This window comes from Ochotona princeps, chromosome 3, assembly GCF_030435755.1.
Source record: "Ochotona princeps isolate mOchPri1 chromosome 3, mOchPri1.hap1, whole genome shotgun sequence".
Taxonomy (NCBI): domain Eukaryota; kingdom Metazoa; phylum Chordata; class Mammalia; order Lagomorpha; family Ochotonidae; genus Ochotona; species Ochotona princeps.
In genome coordinates this window covers 27,136,741-27,160,547 of record NC_080834.1, presented here as the reverse complement: position 1 = coordinate 27,160,547, position 23,807 = coordinate 27,136,741, and the positions used below count along the sequence as shown (strand labels likewise).

General features: G+C 60.2%; 1 protein-coding gene across 1 annotated transcript in view; it reads left to right on the top strand.

Annotated features, from left to right (window-relative positions):
* The first annotated feature begins 2,347 nt into the window (after positions 1-2,347).
* The window catches only part of UMODL1 (uromodulin like 1), a 43,238-nt gene continuing 21,778 nt past the window's right edge, over positions 2,348-23,807 (top strand). Inside the window, exons 1-10 of the mRNA XM_058661254.1 lie at positions 2,348-2,463; positions 5,295-5,537; positions 8,257-8,424; positions 9,345-9,466; positions 9,792-9,978; positions 10,873-11,016; positions 17,536-17,790; positions 19,456-19,568; positions 21,712-21,931; positions 23,342-23,479. Of these exons, the coding sequence (XP_058517237.1) occupies positions 2,388-2,463; positions 5,295-5,537; positions 8,257-8,424; positions 9,345-9,466; positions 9,792-9,978; positions 10,873-11,016; positions 17,536-17,790; positions 19,456-19,568; positions 21,712-21,931; positions 23,342-23,479 (1,666 nt within the window). The 5' untranslated portion in view covers positions 2,348-2,387. The remainder of the gene's footprint in view (positions 2,464-5,294; positions 5,538-8,256; positions 8,425-9,344; positions 9,467-9,791; positions 9,979-10,872; positions 11,017-17,535; positions 17,791-19,455; positions 19,569-21,711; positions 21,932-23,341; positions 23,480-23,807) is intronic.

Genomic DNA, 23,807 nt, shown 5'->3' with positions numbered 1-23,807 from the left:
AGTGGCCAGGGCTGTGCTGGGCCAAAGCCAGGAGTCAGGAGCCTCTGGGTCTCCCACGGGAGTGCAGGGTCCCTAGGACTTGGGCCATCCTCTACCACTTTCCTGGACAATAAGCAGGGAGCTGGATGAGAAGTGGAGCAGCTAGGTTATAAACCAGCACCCATATGGGATTGCAGTGGCACAAGTGGAAGGTTAGCCTGCTATGCCACAGCACCAGCTCCTGAAAGCTTTTCAAAACCCTCTGGTAGAGTATGAAAAGAAAGTGAATTCCGACACTGTGTGTGGGTGACCCTAAAAACCCAATGCGTCCTCAAGTGGAAAGCTGCCTCGATACAGTCCCCTCTCTGGGGGGTCCATGGTATGCGGTCTCTTTGGGTCATGACCAGGGGGCAGGGGAGTGGTGTGTGAGGCACCTGGGCTTTAGACTGGAGCAAACCCAGGGTTAATTTTTGAACTTCACTTTCTGCATCTGGGTAATGGGGAGGAAGGGCCTCTCCCACAATGGGGTGGTGAGGAGGAGAACCAAGGTCCTCATGGGGCTGCTGTGGGTTAAGCCACCACTGAGATACCAGCATCCCATTTGCATACTGGTTCGAGTCCCGGCTGCTGTACTTCCTGTCTGTCTCCCTGCTGATGTGCCTGGGAAAGCAGTGGGGGATGGCTCACGTGCTTGGGCCCCTGACACCTCCGGAACACAGGTTCTGAGATGGCGTCCACTCTGTCACAGCTCCATATGGACCTCCTAACCGTCTGCCTGGACCTGCATTCACACACTCACACACTCATTCATTAGTATGAATACATTTTTATTTTTCAAATATTGCATTATAGCTTTCACATGGATTCTCTTCTGATTGAAACAAAAATAAGATGATACCTTGATGGGCAACACAGCACGTGAGCCAATTCTACCCAAAGTTTGGGGGCCACTGTGTTCTGGGGCCCCTCACTGTGGGGACCCCTGAATTGTGGGGGTGTTTTCTGCTTTCCATTTTATTAAACAATTTTTGTTTGCTCATTTATTTATCTAGGTGTAGTTATGTGAGAGCTGGAGAGACAGAGGTAGGCTAAATATCCTTCCATCCCCTCTGGTCCACACCCCATGCAACAGCCAAGGGCTGCAGTCAGAAGCCTGGAACAGCAGCCAGGTCACCCACAGGGGTGACAGTGACCCACGGCCAGCACCTGCTGCCTCCCAAGATGCACTTGAGTAGCAAGTTGGAGTCAGGAGATAAGCTGGCACTGCACCAGGTGGGCACTGTGTTCCAAGGGGCCAACCCCAGCACCAAGCCCCCTCCCCGCCAGGGTCCGCTCTGTGCACCTGTCTCAGCATCTCACCTTTAGCCACTGGGGGCGGGAGTGAGGGTGGGGAAGACACTGCAGGTGATCCAGGCAATATTCATCCCCTGGGAAGAAAAGCTGTAGCAACAGCACTAGGGCGTTAGCCCGGGGGGTCCCTTCTGGAAGAACCTTCTGTGTTTAGGGCACTTAGGGATTTGGCCGAGAAGCCAAACAACCACCATGGGGCTCCATCAGACCCACGGGGACTTCCTCCATGGGCTGTAGGAGGGCTTTGGCTGTCCCAGCCGCGGCCCAGGGCACGGGCGCTGCCAGCTACACAGCATGGGCTGTGAATCTAAGCACAATGGCCTAGGAGATAAACCCCCAGTTCCCTACAGCGCTGCCAGTCCTCCCCATGTCCCCATGGCCAGGGACGCTTCCAGGGGCCTCTGTCCTCCTGGCCGGAGCTGCCATCTGCGTGGACGTGGCACGTGGCACAGCTCAGCCTTCTGACAGCTTTTCTCAGCACCGCTGAGACCGGGCTGCCGTGGACATGCTGGTGCCGGTGATGTATCCATTCCCTCAGTTTCTGCTGGACTTCGTAGCTGCTGAGCAGGAAGACGGGGAGAGGCGGGGGCTGAGCTCCTGACCTCTGACCCCCATTGTCCCACCGTGTGAAGGCCGCCTCTGTGAACCAACGGACCGCTTTGATGGGGACTCCAGCTCCCTTGCCAGCTCCGAGAATGCTTTGATGGAGGGAGTCAGGTTCAGGGCCAGGATGCGTTGTCTGCATGGCAACGAGACGGCTTCCAGCGAGGCGGCTAGGGCCATTGGGGACTCAACTTTCCTGCGAGATATGCCATCTGTGCCAAGCAAGAATGGGCCATGGCACGCAGATGCCCCGAGGGGGCACGGCTGCAGTAGCAGGCGTTCCCGAGCAGGCTTAAGGGGCGGGCTTCCTCTGAAGCCATTGCCACCATCAGCAGCCTGGGGAACAGAAGGTCTTTGCTCCCAGCCCAGCAACTCAGCTCCTTTCACGGCCCTGCTTGGGGGAGACTTGGGCTATGCCAGGGGAGCCCAGAACCCTGTTCCACCAGCGCTGGACCATGCTCAGGGCCTCAGGGCTGGCCCTCCTGGCTCTGGTCAACCTTGTGAGCTTGAGCTGGGCCAGCGGCTTCACAGGTGAGGTGTTTGGGAGATCCTGGAGGAGGAGGGCTCTGCTGAGACATGGCGAATGCTCCAGCTGGCCTTGCAGGAGCTGGCCACGGAGGGGGTGCAGTGGCACGGAGGCCGGCTCCTCTGGCATGCACACAGGTGCCTCCACACGCCTGCGGCAGACAGGGTCACAACAGAGGGTTCTGGGCTATGGTCTGAAGGAGCCCCACATTCTGCATTACTGGGGGTGACGTAGCTCTCGTGGGTCTTCAAGCCATGCTAAGGAACAGGCAGGGACTGCCCACAGGCAGACTCGCCAGCAGCGGAGCCGAGGACAGTGGACAAATCCTTAGCAGGTGTGCGCTGACATGGCCAATGGCTGACAGGTGGCAGTCCAGGGAATGGAGACCGCCCTTACTGTGAGCCATCTCCTCTTAGAACCTACCCTCTGCAGCCTAGACGTGAGGGAGGCCCGCTTCGCCGCTTTATTCGGCTTCATTTTGGCACAGGTTCACCCCGAAGCAGGTTTTGCTCTAACTGCTTTTTTGTTTGTTTGTTTTCTCTTTTTGGAGCTTGAGTTTTCCATCAGGAAGGGTCATGGGGAAGATGCTGGGCTCAGTGGTGGGATGAACAGGATGGAAAGAGCTGGAGGAGAGCTGTGATGGCACGGTGGGTGGCCCCTCCTGTGTGCCAGGATGCAGGGCAGAGCCCCACTCTCTCCTGGGCTGCTGTGGCACCCGCTGCCAACCTCAAGAGCTGCAGTCCGGCTCGGCTTCTTGCCGTGTGCCCTGCTGGCTGCCCAGGCCTCATCTCACTGGGTCCTTCTGTAGCTGCCAGGCACGGCTGGGGTATAGAGGATGCAGCATGGGTGTAAGCTCCCGTGGTTGGCACTGGGGTGGTGGGTGTCTTCAGGCAGGGGTCTGACCCTAGGGCACTGGGCTGTCTCATGTCTGAGACCGGAACCCAGGACCTGGACGCCTGACCTGTCGGCTCGCAGAGGGACGGCAGGAGCTGCAGGACATGTCCTCTCCGGGCGCTGCTAAGCACCAGGCCCGAGGCAGCCCAGGGACTCCCAGTGGGACTCGAGAGGCCAAATGTGACAAACACCTCCCAGGTTTCCCAGGAGATGCATGTGTCTGTGTGTAGGTGTGAGTGTGCCCGTGTATGTGTGTGAGGGCCCTGCTGGTGCCCAGCTGCAGTCCTGTGCCTGCCAGCTGCTGTCTCTGGGCTCCCAGGGGCCCAGGACCCCTCACTCTTTGTCCTGGCAGCGTCTGCTCACAATCAGGGTGGAAAGCGCACGCCCGCCCCGCCTGGCTGATAGCGCAGAGAGCCCTGGGTGTGTCCTGCCTGGCAGGGGCCCCCAATCAGTGAGCACGTGCAGCCCCTCACTCACCCACTCCCAAGCTCAAGGCCCAGCTGCCCCGGCCCCTGACACTGACTTCTGCCCCAGCCCAGACCTCATGCCTCCTGCTCCTTATAGGGCTTCTCTGCCAGCTCCTCTCCCATGCTGGAGTCAGCCCACTCCCCAGGCTGACCCCACATGGCTGGTTAGCAACCAGGCTGACCCCAGGCTGTTGCCGCTGCAGGGGGCTGGCTCTGGAGCCCTTCCCATCAGCCCCCCAGGATATGGGATAGCCTTACAGTCTGTACCCCTGTGTGTATGGCAGGGGTGGGGCAAGGGTGCTGTGAGGTCTCCACTGGGGGTCCCAGCCACTGCCCCGCTGTGGGATGCCAATGACTGCTGTCTTGATCTCTGCATCTCTCCCCATGAGCCAACCCTGCTGCTCTCAGAAGGAAACAAACCCTGACCTGGAGCCTTGGCCTGCAGGCTGCTGGGTTGAGCAGCGCTCGCCCAGCGCTCAGAAATTGAGGATTGGCAAATGCAGATGTGCCCAGCCAGCTGTCTACCCTGTCCTGAGGCTCCTGAGGGCTTTGGGGCCAAGGGGAGGAGCGAGGCTGGTGGACAGGGCTGGCTCCTCACCCCAAATCCCACAACCTCGAGGTGGCCAGTGACTCCTGGTATTGTGCCTGTGGTCTGTGGGTGGCACAGGCTTGGTACTGAAACCCTGCAGTCCACCTCCATCCAGTGCCTACGTCTGAGGGTCAACTACAGCAGTCCTTGTCACAGGACAGGAAGACTCTCCGGGAGAGCAAGCAGGGAAGCTCCAGGAGCTACGTACATGGAGAGCAGCCCACAACAGAGGGGTGTGATTGTGGGGTCCTTGCTCATAGGAAGCAGGCTCCAGGCAAGAGATAAGGGAGGGTCTATCCTGAACCCCATCTCCCAGCAGGTCTGTCCTGCACCCCATCTCCCAGCATGGCTGCCCCACACCCCATCTCCCAGCATGGCTGCCCCACACCCCCATCTCCCAGCAGGTCTGTCCTGCACCCTATCTCCTGGCTGATGACTGTGTCCCCCTATTGGAGTTACAGTCAAATAAACCATCACCATGTGTGAGGGTTTTGGTTTTTTTAAATTTATTTATTTATTTAAAAGGCAGAGTTACAGAGAGAAAGTTCTTCCATTTGCTGGTTCACTCCCCAAATGGCCACAGTGGCTGGAGTTGGGCTGATCTGAACCCAGGAGCCTGGAGCTCAGTTTGAATTTCCCAGGTGGGTGCAGGGTCCCAAGGGTTTGGGCCGTCCTCCACTGCCTTCCCAGGCCACAAGCAGGGAGCTGGATGGGAAGTGGAGCAGCTGGGATTTGAACATATGGACACAATCCTGCTGGGGTGTGGCTGGTAGGTGGAGCCCAAGCTTTGGCTCAGTACAGGGGTCTTTGTCCACCTGCCTGAAGCCCCTGGTGGACTTGACCCTGGAGTTCTTCCTTCATTCTTCCCACCCTATCCCTGCTGCAGAGACCGGCCTGTCCCTGTTGGGCTATCAGCTGTGTGAGCGCCTGGTGACCCAGCATATCCGCCGGGTGGAGGCCACGCAGACATCCCACATCTCCTCTGTGTCCTGCGGCGGCTGGATCCCCTGGAGACGATGTCCCAAGACTGTGTACAGCACACAGTACGTGGCGGTGGACGTCCCCGAGGCCAGGAATGTGACCAACTGCTGTGAAGGTTATGAGCAGCTGGGCTTCTACTGCGTCCTACGTGAGTCCAGGACACAGTGCTGGGTGGACACAGGCTCCCCTAGGAGGAAACCCAGAAGTTCAGGACTTGCTGGAACTTTCTAGAATGCTGGTCCTCCACCTCGACCAGGCATCAGGATCATTTGAGGGTGGCAGCGTGGGCCCTGAGACTTGACTCTCTTTTCTACCCAGAGTCTCCAGTCCCCCACCGCATCCTCTTGCTTGCTCCGGGCAGTTTGGGGCTACTGCCACCTGCAGGATGTTGGAGCTGGTCACGGGGTGCCAGAGTGGCTCAGTCACCAATGCCCAAGCAGGCAGGACCTGGCGGTGTAGGGGATCTCCGCTGGGGAGCAGTGGCAGGTGGTGACCCAGGTGGCTGGGTGTGACATGAGCCCTGGGAGCAGGTCCTGCTCCCTCTCCTGTTACAAGGTGGGGGTGGGAAGTGAGAACGTGAGGTCAGGTGCTCACCTGGAGGGGTTCCGTATCACCTGGATGGTGGACACTGCCTGCCCCGGGGCCTTCTCCCCAAACCAGGGGGGACACGCTGCAGAGTCCTGGGCCAGAACACTGCCGCAGGGCCACCTGGGCACTCCAGGGAGGTTTTCCCCAGGACAGGGCAGCAGCTGTCCCCTGGGAACCCTGTTCAGAGGTCAGATGGCTCAGGAGAAGCCGTTTATAAGGCATGCTCCTCTACCAGGGATGTCTCCAGGCCACCACCGTTGTCAGCGCCCCAGCCACTAGGAGGAGCCGGCTGCAGCCCCGGGTTATTTTTTTCAGAGCCAGGCTGCCAGGCGCTGGTCTCAGGGGCCCCTTCTGCCTGACACCTGTTCCTTTCCCAGCAGGCACCAAGGTTGCAGCCTTGAGCTGTGCTTACTGCTGCCCGTGGTCCTGGAACAACCCCTTTCCTTGGGTGGTGGGGTCCAGGGGCGTCACCTGAGAGGACCTTGGGACCAGGCACACTGGACCTCACTATGCGCTCCATCCGGGGCACCCAAGGCAGCTGCACTTCCTCTACCTGCCGGCAGGTGCCGCTGTCTGGGTCGAAGCTCAAGTTAGCGGCAAGATGGGCGGAAGGTGTTTGCAGCCATAAGTGAGGCAGTGGCTGCAGAAGTCAGTTAACAGCCCCCAGGTTTTGTGCGGCTCAAGGCTGGGAGGGCCTGGTGCTGCCATGGTGGACGTGAGGGGCCGCCAGGGACTGAGGGGAGGGGAAAAGGCGGAAGTTGCTGCTCTGCTCTGCAGCTGGTTGTCAGATATGGGTGACATGCGTCCCAGCCCAGGGCCCCCAGCAGGTTTTTTTTCCTTCTGCCCCTGCTGGTGAGCAGGCACCCCTCAGAGGGAGGACAACCGTGTCTAATACAGGGCACTTCTGCGAGAGATCACCTCCACTGCCCTGCGGTACCAACACCATCTCAGTGCCTAGCTTGTGGAGTCCGACCTCTCAGCCAATACCCACTCACTACACGGTCCTCCTCACAGGCTCCACAACTGGGGAGGGCAAGCCTAGGACCCCTCGGGGGGCTGGAGACACCTTCTAAACTTCCTGCTCCCTTGCTGGTTGCTGGGGGCTTTTCTGTGAGAACATCCTGTGCTGACCAGGTCAGGGATGCCAGCGAGAGGAGGCAGTGGGTGATAGTTTTCTAGCAGGTGCCGCTGCCTCCCCTGGGCATTGCTGTCCTTGAGGCACGGCTCTGGGCACCGTCCACTAGTGGTTGCCAGGCACTGGGCACTCTATTTCACTGTATGCAGCATCTGCCAGGGGCTATGCCCGCTGCTCTCTGCGGTGCCAAGTGGAGCGCCGACCCCAAGCTCTGTGCAGATGCAGACATAAAACCTGCCTCAGGATGAGCAACCCTTGATGGAAGCCAAGTTTTGGGGGTGATGGCTGCATTTGCTTTGTTTTTGAAGACTTGTTTTAGTTATTAGAAAGCAGAATTGCAGAGAAAGAAACAGAAAGCAAGAGTGTCTCCATCCACGGTTCACTTCCTAACTGGCTGCAACAGCCAGAGCTGAGCTGATCCAAAGCCAGGAGCCAGGAGCTTGTTCTGGGTCTCCCATGTAGGTGCAGAGTCCCCATGCCTTGGTCCATCTTCCACTGCTTTCCCAGGCCACAAATAGGGAGCTGGGATGGAAGTGGAGCAGTGGAGACTGAAGCTGGTGTCCATATGGGATGCTGCTTCCCTCGCTGCCACCGTGCTGGTCCCTGTGCTTTCTGTTTGTTTAAGTGGATCCCTGAGTTTAGGGTGATTTTACACCCACGGAGAAGCTGTGAAGAGCACAGAGGGTCCCGTGATCCATGGCTGGTCCAGTCTCTGCTCCTGTCAGCTGCTTCCAGCACCGGCGCCTGGGGTCCTGGCTGGGGAGCAGCCGCTCTCTGATCCCCCACACTCCATTCCTCCTCTCCCAGGTGGCCTTGCTGACCCCCCCCACCCTGCAGCTCTGCCTGGCCCTGCGACTCCTACCTAGTCTGGCTTGCAGGCTGTGCTCCCAGGCGGAGTCCTGTGCTGAAAGCAGGACTTGCCTTTGGCTCCCGTGCTGGGGCAGGTGCCTAGCACTGTGCCCAGTACTTAGTCCTGAGTGAATGGGAGGAGGGGCAGGGCCCTCCGGGAGGACGCCTGGAGCCCTGCACTTGGGCTCCTGGGCCCACAGGAGGTTCAGCCCCTCAGGCCTGCTGCTGCTCCCTGGGGCTGCGTTGAGGGCACCAGCACTGCACTTTGTTAACCCTGTTTCCACTTCTCCCCCAGCTCTGAATCGCTCTGGAGGGTTCACCTCCAGACCCGGGGTCTGCCCGGCGGCGGGGGCGGGGCCAGGAGCGTCCGCGTCCCCATGCAGCACAGACGCCGACTGTCCTGGACTTAACAAGTGCTGCCCCTGGCTGGGGGGGCGCCGCTGTGTGGCCCCCACACCCCAAGGTAGGGCTGCTGTAGATGCACACTCAGACATGCAAGCTGGGGGAGGAGGGCTCAGGAGAGGGCGGCAGGGATGCCCTCCCCCATGGGCACAGGTGGCATGTGCACTTCAAAATCCTGCCACTGTGGCATCAGCGGGTGAGCACCAGCAGCTGGCCCGGGTATCCTGGAATGGGAGACGTCCCTTGTAGGGCAGAGTTCCCAGGGCCTCACGGGCAGGGGAGGTGAGGGCTCAGGGGAGCTGTGTCTCCCAGTGGGATGTGTGGGCACCTGAAGCGTGCCCCCAGACTTGGCCGACGTCCTCCCAGCCCCATGCTCAGGACACTGCCCCCTCTGTGTCCAAGCTGCCAGCATTGAATGCTTTCCTGTGACCGGGGAGAATAGGTCAGCCAGGGTCAGAGCCAGAGAAACAGGTGTTCAAAAATATCCCACCCGACAGGTACTTGGTATGGGGTACTATGGGCATAAGCGGCACTATAGCCAACATCACGTGGGTGTATTATGATACTACATGTCCACTCTGCTGTTAAATGATGATCATCAAAAAGGTACATCTGTGCAATGATACAGTTTGAGAGTACAAACAGGATGTGGCACAGTCTACAGTACTTCTGTATGGCGGGAAGACGTTATGCTACATCGAGAACTAGCAGGTGGATTTATACTGCCAGAGAATCTCTTCAAGGGAAGGCCAGCTCTGTGGGTCCCAGGTTCCTGACTGCCCAGGGACAGGTGTCCATGGCCACCAGAGGAAAGGAGTGAGGCAGGGACCGGGGCAGGTCTCACCTGTGCTGCAGGTGTGTGTGGAGAGAGGCCAGTGCTGGCCAGTACTCTGCTTCCCAGCTTCTTGTCCCCTGACTCCATTGCCTCTGGGGTTCCCTCTGTGCCCCCAAGCTCCTTCCTCAACGGTGTTTGGTGTGCAGGTGCAGTCCCCGAGAACATGTTGGCCTGGTACAATGTGACCATCCTGGTGAAGATGGACTTCCAGGACCTGCTGCGAGAGGACCCCCGCCTCTTGAACCACACACGCCTCCTGGGCTCCCTGGTAAGTGGGGAGAAGGGTGGGGGACCACTGAGGGCATGGCAGGCTGCTCAGCATTGCTGGGAGTGCAGGAGGCAGCAGGTGACACCCAGTTAGGGGTTCAGGAGACCAGGTCCATCTCTGCTGCTTTCCCAGGCCATAAGCAGGAAGCTGGATCAGTTGTGGAGCAGCCAGGACTCGAACTAGTGACACTGTGGGATGCTGGCATCACATCTGGTGGCTTAATGTGCTGTGCCAAAGCACCGGCTGCCACCACGGGGGCCTGTTTCCTCGTCTGAAGGCGGGGGGTACCATCCCACTGCATGACGCTCTCATCCTGGCTTCACAGGTTCTCAGTGCCCTGCAGCCGCTGAACGCCTCCGTCCATCACCTGCGCTCGGCCAGTGGCGACCCCTCCACCACGCTGTCGTGGCTGCTGCTGGGCCTGCCGCAGCTGCTGCCCGTGGCCAGCGTCTCTGGCATGCTGGATGAGCTGGTGCGGCGCGTCTATGAGGTGGTCAGCGTCCAGGTGCAAGGTCAGTGCTCCCTTGGGGCAGGAGTGGGAGGGGCACCTGGACATCTATGTGCAAGGTGGACTTGAGGGCTGGAACTAAACCAGTGAGTGGGAACTCTCTCTGTCACTCTGCCTTTCAAACAAATAAATCTTTAATTAAAAAAAAAAAAAAAAGCAAGCAAGTGGGAACTAATCCCTCACCCTGGCCAGAGAAGGGGTGTGGTGTTTGGTGGGTGCCCCGTCTGGGCCTCATGACAGCATGAAGGGGTCGGGCTGTGTCCGCCTGCTCCCTGCACTTGGCAGCGCCTCACTGAGGTCTCTGCTCCGGGAACTGTTGCTGCCCGATAGGACCACCACGGAGGGCAGGCCCCGCTGGGCAGGGTGGCGCTGCATGAGTTTTGGTTGTCAACTCAGAAGCCACCTGCACTCCGTCTGTTCCTGGTGCCCCTGATTTCATCCATAACCACCCTTGCACAGTTCATGAGACATGATCATAGAAAAGAGTCATTGATTCGGTTTCTCTGCAACACGCATTTCTGTAAACTTTCTGATGACCCCTCTCGTGTGTGGATTTCTTCTGTTTTTTTCCACAAAGAAAACTTGCAAAATTCCATTTCCATGAACTTCTTGAAGACTACTTCAAGTGCGGATTTTTAAACTGTTTTCATGACGGTGAAAACTGCTGTGTCATTCCCTGGTGCCCCAACTTCTCAGAGTGCTGCTGCCAGCTGGGCACTGGCGTGCCCTGCCCAGGTGTTGGCAGCTGCTGGGAGGGAGGCCGGCACCGGCCTTCCCCAGAATGTCCTGGGGCCACTGCCCAACGCACCTGCTCCCCTCTCACTGCTGGGCCCCAAGGCAGCCGCGAAGGATGAGAGGTCAGGGAATGAGGAGGTGGGCCTGTCCTCTTTGTCCTCAGATGTGAACGAATGCCTGTATGAAGAACTCAGCACCTGCTCGGGGGCGGAGCTATGCGTCAACGAGGAGGGCTGGCACCGGTGCACTGGCGTGCAGGGGTCCTCGGCGGGCCCGCATCCCCAGCTGCGGAGCCACCTGGAGGAAGGTAGTGCCCAGGGAAGGGAGCCGGGCCAGGTGCGTGCCAGGTGCTGGGTGCAGCTGATCTGTATCAAGCAGAAGTAACTTGAGGGGACGGTAGGTTCCCTAACAGGGTGCTGACCACCCGGTGGCTGCTCCCAATGACATGCAGGTGGCTCTGGGAGGCCTGGGGTCAGGCAGGCTGGAACTCCAGGGCTCCGAGGTGCTAACCTGGCAGACGGCACTGAGCCCACCTTCTTTTTTTTTTTTTTTTAAAGATTTATTTATTTTTATTGCAAAGTCAGATATACAGAGAGGAAGAGAGACAGAGAGGAAGATCTTCCGTCTGATGAGCCGCAACGGCCGGTGCTTCGCCGATCCAAAGCCAGGAACCATGAACCTACTCCAGGTCTCCCACGCGGGTGCAGGGTCCCAAGGCTTTGGGCTGTCCTCGACTGCTTCCCCAGGCCACAGGCAGGGAGCTGGATGGGAAGTGGAGCAGCAGGGATTAGAACCGGTGCCCATATGGGATCCTGGCACGTTCAAGGTGAGGACTTTAGCCGCCAGGCCACCGCGCTGGGCCCGAGCCCACCTTCTTTAGTCATCTCTCACTGTGACCAGTCCAGCGCTTGCACCCTATGCTGTGTGAGAAGCCAAGGGAACTTAGTACCAGCTGGGGGCTTTTGGAGCCCATCCCTGGAGGCAGCAGGGTCGAGAGGGCATGAGTGAGATTCAAGCAGCAAAGCGGGGCATCCAGCGGCGGGTTAAGAAGCAGGGAGAGGGGTAAGAGCAGGCTAGAGGAGGAACCCTGGAGACCACAGGTGAATCAGAGGAGGAGGAGGAACAGGGGGCAGTGACATCCTGCTGGAGCAGTTGGGTGGCTCCAAGGAAGGGGACAGGAAGACAGGGCTGGGCTTGGAGCTGGCAGGGAGCTGGCACTGTGTGTGGCAGCCAACGTGCCCACAGCTGAGGCAGGTGCAGAGTAAGGGACTGGCCTGTGAAGGAGGCAGGCTCCTTAGGCAACATTTAACTGTGGATTTGGAGGGAAGGGTAGGAGCCTGGGCATGTTGACCAGGAACCCTGGCAACTGTGTGGATCTGCGGGGTGTTGAGGAGTGGATCAAGAAAGGCCATTCCCAAAGCAAAGCCAGAGGGCAGAGCTCAGGTCGGCAGTAGCTGTGAAGGGTGAGTGAGGGGGGCACAGGGAGTCACTCGCACCTGGGGCTCCTGGCAGTGGGGCAAGCCAGCTGCTGGGCACAGAGGGGGGATGTGCTGAGGTCCTGGGTGCTGAAGCAGGCACTAGGGCATGGAGTGGAGGCGGAGGTGGTGCTGAAGGCTGGAGGGGCCTGGTCCTGGCCCACCCTTCCACTTCCAGAGGGAACTCGTGAGAACGATGTGATGGGGACTGGGGTGATGCGAAGCTTGCAGCCATGGGCAGAGTGAACAGGTGTGGTAGCCAATCCCCATGCCATCTGACCCGGCACAGGGCAGGCCACAGGAGACCCGGCACAGGGCAGGCAGCAGGCCGCAGGAGACCCGGCACAGGGCAGGCCGCAGGCAGCAGGAGACCCGGCACAGGGCAGAGAGCAGGCCACAGCAGACCCGGCACAGGGCAGGCAGCAGGCAGCAGGAGACCCGGCACAGGGCAGGCTGCAGGAGACCCAACACAGGGCAGAGAGCAGGAGACCTGGCTCAGGGCAGGCAGCAGGCCGCAGGAGACCCGGCACAGGGCAGAGAGCAGGCCGCAGGAGACCTGGCATAGGGCAGAGAGCAGGAGACCCGTCACAGGGCAGGCAGCAGGCCGCAGGAGACCCGGCACAGGGCAGGCAGCAGGCTGCAGGAGACCCAGCACAGGGCAGGCCACAGGCCACAGGAGACCCGGCACAGGGCAGAGAGCAGGAGACCCGGCACAGGGCAGAGAGCAGGCCGCAGGAGACTCGGCACAGGGCAGGCCGCAGGAGACCCGGCACAGGGCAGGCAGCAGGCTGCAGGAGACCCGGCACAGGGCAGAGAGCAGGAGACCCGTCACAGGGCAGGCAGCAGGCCGCAGGAGACCCGGCACAGGGCAGGCAGCAGGCCGCAGGAGACCCGGCACAGGGCAGGCAGCAGGCTGCAGGAGACCCAGCACAGGGCAGGCCACAGGCCACAGGAGACCCGGCACAGGGCAGAGAGCAGGCCGCAGGCCACAGGAGGCGGGGTGGAAGCACGGTGAGCAGGTACATCAACAGGGCTCCTAAGTGATCTCCACGCAGCCAGTGAGGTGTGGGTGCGGCTGGCAGGAAGGAGGTGGTCAGCAGCCAGCAAGGTGCAGATAAGACTCACAGAACTGAGGGTGTCCCCAACAGCAGCCAGGGGTGGGATGGTTGTGGACGGCCACGGGGTGGACCAGAGTTCCACGGGACACACTGGATCGCCCCATGCGGCTGGCAGGTGTGACTGCATCTCCTGTCATTCCAGTGGAGGGCGCACCACTCCTCGCCGGGCCGGCCATCACCACGTATAAATCCTACCGCACGGCCTTCTGCTGCCGGTGACCAGCCTGCCATGTAGAGCCCCCCCAGGAAACCGACTGGCTGCCATGACTGGGATTTGCTTAGGTGGACCTGGCCATACTGCCATGCTCTTAGCTGTGCCCGTTGCCAGGGCAGTAGCCCGCTTCCTGCTCGACCTTCCGCCTTGTGGCATGGGTGCAGGGGTCTTGCTCTCCCCCCAGGGTGGGGTGCGTGGACAGTGTAACAAGCAGGCTGTCCTGTTGGAGGGACTTCCAGAAGGCAGCTGCCTTTGTGCTGGTAACTGAGTTGAGAGACCATGGCACTTGGCACGCGGGTTGTGTGCTAAGCACATGTTGGGTGCTGCCTCATTTAATTTTCAGAAAAGCCCTGGGAGGCAGCTACTCTTTTTAGAAATGTTTATTTAAGTAAAAGTCAGGGTTTCTTCCCAAATGGCTACAATGGCGGAAGCCAGGAGCTTCCTCAAGGTCTCCCCCTGGGTGCAAGAGTCCAACCCTTTGGGTTGTCCTCCACTGCTCTCCCAGGTGCTTTAAGCATGGAGCTGGCTGGAAAGTGGCACACCCAGGACTTGAACCAGCACCCATGCAGGGTGTTGGCTCTGCAGGCTGTCGCTTCACCCACAATGCCACACTGCTGGCCTGGAGGCAGCTACCTTTATGGGCATTTTCGGAGGAGGAAAGAAAAGCCGAGGTAGGCCCGTTTCTTGCATGAGGCCCACAGCTTGTTCTGTGCAGAGGCGTGTGGTCCAGGCCGCGATGGCCTGTCACTGGGGACACTGGCAGGACAGCCCCAAGATGGCTGCCATTCTCACAGTGTGCTCAGGGGGCAGCACCTCCGGAGCTGAGCCACCGCCATGGCCATTCCCTCCTCTACGGCCCTCGGGGCACGGTCTCGGGAACCGCACAGTCTAGGGCCAGTACAGCTGCTTTCCTTCATGTTCCAGAATCCAGCCTGCAGCGGGAACCTTGGGTCCCTGTTTCCTGAGTGTTTCTGCTGGCGGTGAGGATGGCTGCTGGGAGGGAGCGGTCAGATCCCCAGCTGAGAGAGGCCGGCTGCATCCTGACCACACGGTGGGCAGGGGAGCAGCAGGGGCTTTCCATTTGGATGCCAATGCAGATGAGCAATGGGCAGGCTCGGAGCGGAGGCACAAGGCCTCGGAAAATACACGCACGTGTCGGATCCTTTTCTTAGGAAATTAGTCACCCGGCTGGTGACACGCAGGGCAGCCAGGTTCGTGCAGCAGTGGAAAGCTGCAGGAAATCATTTCACACTCCCATCTCATGTCCCGGGGCATCCTTGGGGTCACCCTCACACCCCGCACACTGCCTCTGTGCACAGCTGGGATGGAACAGCCACTCAGTGCCTGGGCAAATCCTGCTTCCCACTGAGCAGGGGCAGCGCCGAGCCAGCGGCACCACCCTCTGCGACCATGCTCTGAGACCCCCCAGCTCAGCTGCCAGCCCAGATAGCACAGCAAAGCAGGCCCTCTCCTTCCCCAGGGGCTCCCTGGCTGGAGCTGTCGCTGTGGCCACCTCCCAGACAGCCCTGGCCCTGGACGAGCAGGCCGAGCTGCTGCTGCTGCTCTGACAGGCAGTGCCCAGGCAGTGCCCAGTGCACATCCAAGGCTCCCCAGGGAGCAGTGGGCACTGTCTGGAGGGACAGTGCTCCTGGCTGCCTCCCTACTTCAGTGCCCCAACCTTGCAGGATGGCAGGATGGCAGGACAGTGGCACTGTCCAGCCTGTGGATTGTTTCCTTGGAAATGAAAGTGGGAGTTTTCCCTGGGATCACACAGCCACTTAGTGGCTGAAGCACCAGCTGCTGAGATCTGAGGTCCACAAAAGGTGCCACAGCTCCCGGGACCACGGTGCTGTCGGACTAATCCGACCCCGGGCCTCCCGGGACCTCGGTGCTCTCGGACTAACCCGGCCCGGGCCTCCCGGGACCTCGGTGCTCTCGGACTAACCCGGCCCTGGCCTCCCGGCTGGTGCCTGCCAACTCAGATGGTCTCCTTCCAGCTTCAAGGCCAATGTCCTGTTTTCACTCCGTCCTCTGCCCTTCAGCATTCCGCCACACCTCCCCGGCTCTGGCTGAGCAGGACACTGGTGCTTGTCCCTAGGGCCACCAGAGTGACCCCAGATAGCCTGCCCACCTCCAGAGCCTGTGTTTCTTTGCGACTAGACAGGTGCCAGGTCCATATACTTGCCCCAATACCTGCTCTAGGGAGAAGTCACCTTCCGCTGGCTCCCATGGGTGGTAGAATAGCGAGGGATGGCGGGGCTCAAGAGGGCAGGGTCACAGCCCTGGAAGAGGGGGCCGGGGCCAGAGCAGCCTGTGACCCCCACCTGTCCACTGTGGCCTCCTGAGATGTGGCGAGCACTGCTTGGTGCTGCGTGCATGGGTTGTACAAACGCTCAAGAGGGTGGCATTTGAACCTGGGCTGGGGTGGGGTCCTCTCCGTCTCAGGGTCCCCTGACATGGAGTTGTGACGAGGCCCACAGTGCGGGCCCAGGCCATGCGCTACATGTGAGTAGAGCATGAAGGAAAATGCTAGAAAGGTGGGATGGCTGGGCCTGTCTTTGCTTCTGTGAGCGGCTTTAGGGGTGTCCAGACAAGCATGGGGGGGGAGAACTGTTCTCTCTGCTGGTTCACTCCCCTAAAGTGCCAGTAACCAGCATTCTGATGGGGCCTGGTGCCTAGCCGAGGGCCACTCACTTTCCCTGCAACCCACAGCTGCTGGGAGCCAGCAATCTCCCCCCTTTTCCCCCTTTAAATCCAAAGAGAGCTGAGCTTTTCACCAGGCAGGAGGGTGGATTTGATAGGAAAGTGCACTGAGGGTTGGGGGGAGGTGGCCCTGCCCACTGTCCTCCCGTGGACACACGTGGGGGCACAGCTTCAGTGTTCTCAGTCAGCTGACCACGGGGTTTAGCCTGGCGACCCCAGGTATGAATCTGTCTGCAGTGCCTGTGGGCAAGCTGCCGTGGGGGTCATTGCTGCCCGTGTCTTGGCACGGTGACATGGTCAGCCGTCTGCAGAACTTGTCTTGGCAGTCTGACAGACACTGATTCTGTACTGCGCAAAAGGCCACCTGTGCGGCCAGCATGGTGGTGGTGTGGGTTAACCTGCCACCTGTGGCGACAGCATCCTCTAGGGGTGCTGGTTCAAGTCCCAGCTGTTCCACTTCTCATCCAGCTCGTGGCCTGGGAAAGCAGCGAAGGATGGCCCAAATGCTTGGGCCCCTGCGTTCGTGTGGAAGACCTGGTTGAAGCGCCTGCCTGCTGACTTTGGGCAAGTCCAGCCCTGGCCATTGTGGTCATCTAGGGAGTTAACCAGAAGATGGAAGAGCTTTCTCTCTGCATCTCCCTCTCCATCTCTGTAATTATTTCAAAACACATAAATACATTTTTGTTCTTTTAAAGGCCACAGTGTTAGCCTGGACCCAGCACCCTTGGGTGAAGCACCTGTTTGGCTCAGCCGGAGAGTGTCTGAGGTCTCAGCCTCACACGTCCGTTCGTTTTTAAAGATGTATTTATTTTTTCTTGAAGTCAGAATTACAGAGAGAGAGAGAAAGAGAGGGAGATTGTATCTGCTAGTTCACTCCCCAAGTGGCTACTGTGGCTGGAGCTGAGCTGATCTGTAGCCAGGAGCCTGGGGCCTCTCCAGGGTCTCCCACGTAGGTGGTGCAGGGCCCCAAGGCTTTGGGCCGCCCTCGACTGCTTTCTCAGGCCACAGGCAGGGAGCAGCTGGGACATGAACTGGTAATGTTGGCACCATGGGTGGATGATTGGCATACTGTGCCACTGGCATCGATACCTCAGACTTGTTGTTTCCTGTTTGTCTCAGTGGCTGCAGCACTTCGGTGTCTTCCCCTGCATCCTTCTCTCAGCATCTGGCAGCTTCAAGGAAAGGAGGGCTTGGCCCTCCACTTTGGACAAACGGGTTTAGTTTACAATCCTAGCGGGCCAGCCTGAGCCCTGGGAGGTGAGGATTGACCTGTGCTCAGGGAGCTCTCCCTGACGTCTCCTCCTCTCCCCCGACAGACTGCCCCCCTGTCAGCGACCACGTGGCGCACAGTGTCACCAGCACTGGCTTCCGCGTGTCCTGGAGCTCCAGTCTCGCCCAGAACTGCACCTTCCACGTCCAGGTGTCCAGGGGCGGGGTCCCGCTCAGCAGCTCCTGGACCCGGGCCCAGACCGCAGCGGTGGCTGGGCTGGAGGCGGGGGCCCTCTACGAGGTCAAGACCAGCTACCAGGGCTGCGGGGCTAACGTCTCGGCCGTGCTGGCCGTCAAAACCGGTGAGGCTGCCATATGGATTGCGGGTCATCCTGGCCCTGTTCTGGGGGACCCAGTATGGCTGCCCCACAATGTCCCAAAGCACATCAGGGCAGGGACACTCCATTCAAATCTCCCATGGGGGTGGCAGGGGCCCAAGGACTCAAGCCATCTTCTGCTACTTTCCCAGTTGCATCAGCAGGGAGCTGGATTGTGAGAGCAGAGACCAGGACTCGAACCAGTGCTCATCTGGGATACTGGTGCTGCAAGTGGCGGCTTAACCTACTATGTAATGGTGCCCCTTGCTTTGAAAAGTTATTGAGAAGTGGCTGGCATCATGGATCAATAGGCTAATCCTCTGCCTGCAAGTGCTGGAATCCCATGTAGGCGCTGGTTTTTGTCCTGACTGTTCCACTTCCCATCCAGCTCCCTGCTTATGTCCTGGGAAAGTGGGGGAGGATGGCCCTAGGCCTTTGGCTTCTGTACCCACGTGGGAGACCGGGAAGCAGCTCCTGGCTCCTGGCTTAGGATCAGCTCAGCTCTGGCCATTGTAGCTATTTAGGGAGTGAGCCAGCAGACGGAACATCTTTCTCTGTCTATTCTCTGTAAATCTGCCTTTCTAATAACAATAAATTAAAAGATCATTTGAAAAGCAAAAACACACGTAGATATGCTGCTCCCCCAACATAGGCACAGAGAGAGACAGAGAGAGAGAGAGAGAGAGCGCTCTGTTTGCTGGCTCACCCCCTCACCCCCAAACGCCTGCTCTGACGGGCTGCCCTGGAGCCGGGAGGGAGCTCTGTACCTGTGTTCCTCCGGAGTGCTGTGAACTGCGTCGCTCGGGCTGTCACTGCCGCCCAGGGCGTCTGCATTAGCAGGAAGCTGGGGTTGCACATGGCAGCTGGGCTCATGCCCAGGGCCTGGGATATGGACAAGGTGTCCCAACTGGCCTCTTAGCCGCTGAGCCAGGTGCCTGTCCTTGGGCCCTTTCTGCGGGAGTGGGGCTGACTCCCACTCTGTCGTTGTAGCAGAAGGCCCGGGGCAGGGGAGTTTTGTGGGAAGGTCTTCCCTGCAGAGTCCTCACAGAGTGGGCGGCAGCCGGGGCGACGGAGCAGCGAAGGGGCAGCTCACTTCACAGCAAACCCACCCTTGCAGTCACTGTGTGACTACACTCAGGAGGGACCCGACCTCCCCTTCCAGGCCCACCTGTGACACCTGCTGCCCAGGGGCCTGAGTCCTCACCATGGCAGCTCTGGCAGTGGGGAGTGCCCTCCTGCCATGGCATTGGCCTTGTCTGAGGCTGCTTTGCGGCCAGCTGGGATGCCAGTGCACGTGGTGCAGCTGGTGCCCCAGGCAGTGCTGGGTATTGACTGTCCATGAGGCTCTAGGCCGAGGCCCGGCCATCTCAGGACATACGGGTGTTTGTCCGCCACCTCCGAGGCAGAGATGGGTGCTTCCGAGGGGCCCCCAGAAGAAGCACGCCACCCTGCACGTGGGGGTTGGGGTCGGCATTTCCTTGGCTAACTGCGGGAGAGACAGAGAGCCCTCTCCTCCCTCCCCTGCCCGCTGAGGGCCGCCGCCACTGTTGTTGTCCCTGCGTGTCTGCACACACCAGCGGCCTTTCCGGCAGAAGTGCCCATAGCGCATGCTCCCGGGATCCGGGCTCATTCATGCACTTTTCCTCTCAGAGGCCCAGCTGTTCAGAGTCACCCTGAGGATCGTGGACCGCAACCTGACAGTCGAGCTGCAGGACCCCAGCAGCAGCGAGTACCAGGCCTTTGTCAGCCAGCTGCTGCAGGAGGTACAGCCGCTTCCCGCAGGCGCCAAGCCAGCCACCATGGCTCCCCACCCCCTCGCCCCCCATGGCTCCCCACCCCCTCGCCCACCATGGCTCCCCACCCTCTCGCCCACCATGGTTCCCCCACCCCCTCGCCCCCCATGGCTCCCCACCCCCTCGCCCACCATGGCTCCCCCACCCCCTCGCCCACCATGGCTCCCCACCCTCTCGCCCACCATGGCTCCCCCACCCCCTCGCCCCCCATGGCTCCCCACCCCCTCGCCCACCATGGCTCCCCACCCTCTCGCCCACCATGGTTCCCCCACCCCCTCGCCCCCCATGGCTCCCCACCCCCTCGCCCACCATGGCTCCCCCACCCCCTCGCCCACCATGGCTCCCCACCCTCTCGCCCACCATGGCTCCCCCACCCCCTCGCCCCCCATGGCTCCCCACCCCCTCGCCCACCATGGCTCCCCCACCCCCTCGTCCACCATGGCTCCCCACCCCCTCTCTCACCATGGCTCCCCACCCCCTCGTCCACCATGGCTCCTGCTCCTTGGGGCCCCTCTCTCCTCCATGACATCCTCTCTTCTGGCCATGTGCAACGCTCGGTCGTCTGACCAGACCTTCTGTTTCCCAACTTTGGTGTGGCTTCCTGGGATAGCCATTTGCCGGGAGCCACGGCCTCTGCTCCTGCCGTGTGGCTGACGGGCTATGCAAATCCTGGGCCTATGACAGCCGAGCCGGGCTCCCTGCTCTCTGTCCTCCGACGAATCCGAGACAGAGGAATTACATCAGAAGTCTGAGATCGCAACCCTTCTTGCCAACTAGCACATTAACCATAGTTGGCAGAAGACATGGGATACCTGGGTGAGGCCAAGCACTTTTTAAAAAAATTATTTATTTGGAAGAGATAGAGAGAGAGAGAAGAGAGAGAGAGAGAGAGAGAGAGAGAGAGAGAGAGAAGAGAGAAAGGTCTTTTACCCACTGGGTCACTCCCCAGATGTCTACAACAGCTGGGTCTGGCCTAGCTGCAGCCAGGAGCCAGTAGCTTCTTCCCTGTCTCCCACCTGGGTGCAGGGGCCTAAGGACTTGGGCTGTCCTCCGCTACTTCTTCAGGCCATCAGCAGGGAGCTGGATCAGAAGTGAGCAGCCGGGGCTGGAACTGGCACCCCTATGGGATGCTGGCATCGCAGGCAGAGGTTTAGCCAAACCCACCACAGTGCCAACCCCAGATACAGGGCTTGTTGTTTAGAGCACAGTCCAGGAACGTGAGGTGGAGGGTCCAGTGGGCGATATGCACCTGTGGGCCGGGCTCAGTTCATGGATAAGTGGGGTTAAAAGTTTATTTTGATTCAATCATTTTTAGATGGACTCATCTGTTTGAAAGACAAAGAGAGAAGTCTTCCATCTGCTGATTCACTCCCCAAATGGCTGTGATACCTGGGTCTGGACCAAGCTGAAATCAGGGGCCAGAGCTTCTCCCAGGGCTCTCACGTGGGTGCAGAGGCCTGAGGACACACACCGTCCTCTGCTGCTGTCCTGGACACAGTAACAGGGAGCTGGATTGGACCGGTGACCTATGGGATGTCCAGGTCCCAGGCAGCAGCTTAGCCAACAGTGCCACGATGCCAACCTTGGCATCGTGAGTTTTTGAAGCCCATGTGTGGCGTTTTTGTAGCCAGTATTTCCGTGAGCTTGTTCAAGCACCCTCATAACCTAGTGCCCTAGAGAGGCAGGAGGTGGAGTTGCTACCTGCCAAGGGCGTTTCCTCCATCTGCTAGCAGGGGTCAGTGCCGAGGGCCTCGGAGGTTCACTTCCTGGCCTGGGAGGACTCCCTGGAGGAGGTGTGCTGACCCCGAGTGCCCGGCTCTGCGTGTTCCCTGCTGGATGCAGCCTAGTGAGGCGAAGAGACCACTCCAAACAGCCACGAGGTCTCCCTGTTCGGTTCTCACATGAGCACACACAGTGACAGCCCAGGCTGGGGGGACCCTCTGTCTCTTGAGAAGCCTGGTGGAGAGGTGCTGTGAGCCATTGGGGGGTAGTGGCGCTGTGCAGCCTGTTGATGGCAGAGGGGAGCGGCGACCCCTGTGCCTAGCCCAGTGCCGTGCCCTGGCGACACACCTGGGACACCTGCCCATCCCACATTCTGCTCCTCCTCCGGCAGGTGGAGAAGTCCTTGCCGCCTGCCGTGTCCGACCTGCACAGGCGCGGGAAACTGTGGATACACCTCGTGTCACTGCAAGCCGGAAGTGTGGTTGCCACGCTGAGACTGACTGTGCAGGACCCCGAGTTCCCACTGCAGGTGTCCACGCTGTCACCCATGCTGGGGCCGCTGTGGGCCAGCACGGTGTTCCTGATTGATCGTCAGGGAACGCAGGTGCAAGGTACAGGCGGGCCTCTCTCTCCCCACAGCGTCTCCTCCCTCCCCAGGGGTTTAGGTGTCCATCTTTAAAGGGAAATCGAGTGGGACAAGTCTGGTTCTTTGCTGGAACCTGACCCTGGCCCGGGAAACACCAGGCCCAAGAGTACTGCTTCAGCTGGAAAAGGGGGCCCCCACTGCACACCCCGACCCCCCAAGGCACGTGGGACTGGGGCTTCCTCCTTCTGGCGGTGCCCTTGGCCTGGAGGCAGAAGGAATGGGACTTGGGGCCAGACAAGGGGGAGAGGATGGGAACATTGTTGGCTCTCCTGGTGTTCCATGGCATCTGGTGTGGCCTGGCATGGGACGCAGGGGGAGTCAGAGGGGATATAGCCACAGCCTGGCTGTCCCAGGGCTTGAGCACACGCAGGCTCTGGCTGGGAGGGCGGGATCATTTCCTCGGAGCTCAGACACGCTGCCCGGAGCCCCTGTCCCAGTGGAGGGGTCTGCCTGGCTGGGCTGCAGGGCTGGGGCCTCGTGCATGGGGTTCTGAGGTGGAACCCTCCATGGTGTGCAGCCCAGCGTGGCCACCCAGGCTCCCTTGGCTCCCTCCTCTGTCCTGCTACATAGCTGTCAGTGTAGACTGTCCCAGATCCTAGCTGGATGAGGATTTGGTTATGTCCGTCTGCAGAGTGGGAATGTGCTCAGTTAGGACGAAGTCTTTGAGGGACACGACTCTCCGGGTCCGGCCACCCTGCGGTAGGGCTCAGCGGGGATCCCAGTGCACACGGGCATCCTTCCAAGAAACAGAAAAGACACTACAGGCATGCGGGGTGGGTGAGAGTCACTTGACAACAAAGACAAGGTCCTGAGTGATGTGGCCATGAGCCCCCAGGGCCACCAGAGGCCAGGAGGCCGAGGGGGTGCGTCTCCTGGAGCCTGCCCCTTCCAAGGAAGCACAGCCCTGCTCATGCGGGGCCCCAGGGCTGCCCCAAGCTGCCCAGTGGGTGCCGATGGGTAACGGCCGCCCCAGGCATGGAAGGTCTCACGTGCCTAATGGCTGGTCAGGCTGTCCTAGCACCCCAGGCCCCAGGGTGCTGTTCAGGCTGCCTGGAGGTGGTGGCACACCTTGAGTGTACTGCGCTTGGCCCCAGTGGGTCCCAGTTGGCACCTGCTGGGGCAGTTGAGGCTGGAAGGCAAGGGCACCGGGTCCTGTGACCTCACTGGGCCTTGGGCTCATCCATCCTTAGGGATCAGTTTTCCACACAACGCGCAGGGGTGGGAGTAGGGTACAGCCCCTGACTGGCCAGCCCAGCAGCATGCACAGTGCCCAGGCAGCCCTGACCGTGACCTTTTTGACTCCGCGGGCAGCTGGCTGCCTCCCAGCCTCAGCCCCTGTCCTCTGGTCAGTGTCTCCCTTTCCCACCCACTGCAGACTGGGACGAATGTGCAGACAGCTCGGAGAACGACTGCTCGCCGGCCGCTCGCTGCATCAACCTCGAAGGATCCTACACCTGCCAGTGCCGTGCAGCCAGGGATGTCAACCCCAGCCGGTCGGGCCGGGCATGCGAGGGTGCGTGTTCCTGTCCAGGCCCTGGTGAACACCACTTCCCCACCATGCACGGTGCCAAGGGCCCCCGGCAATGCTTGTATTTTAGCTTCTTTTTAAAAGTGGATGAGAGGGCCCGGCGGCATGGCCTAGCAGCTAAAGTCCTCGCCTTGAATGCGCCGGGATCCCATATGGATGCCGGTTCTAATCCCGGCAGCTCCACTTCCCATCCAGCTCCCTGCTTGTGGCCTGGGAAAGAAGTCAAGGACGGCCCAAAGCCTTGGGACCCTGCACCCGCGTGGGAGACCTGGAAGAAGTTCCTGGTTCCTGGCTTCGGATTGGCACAGCACCG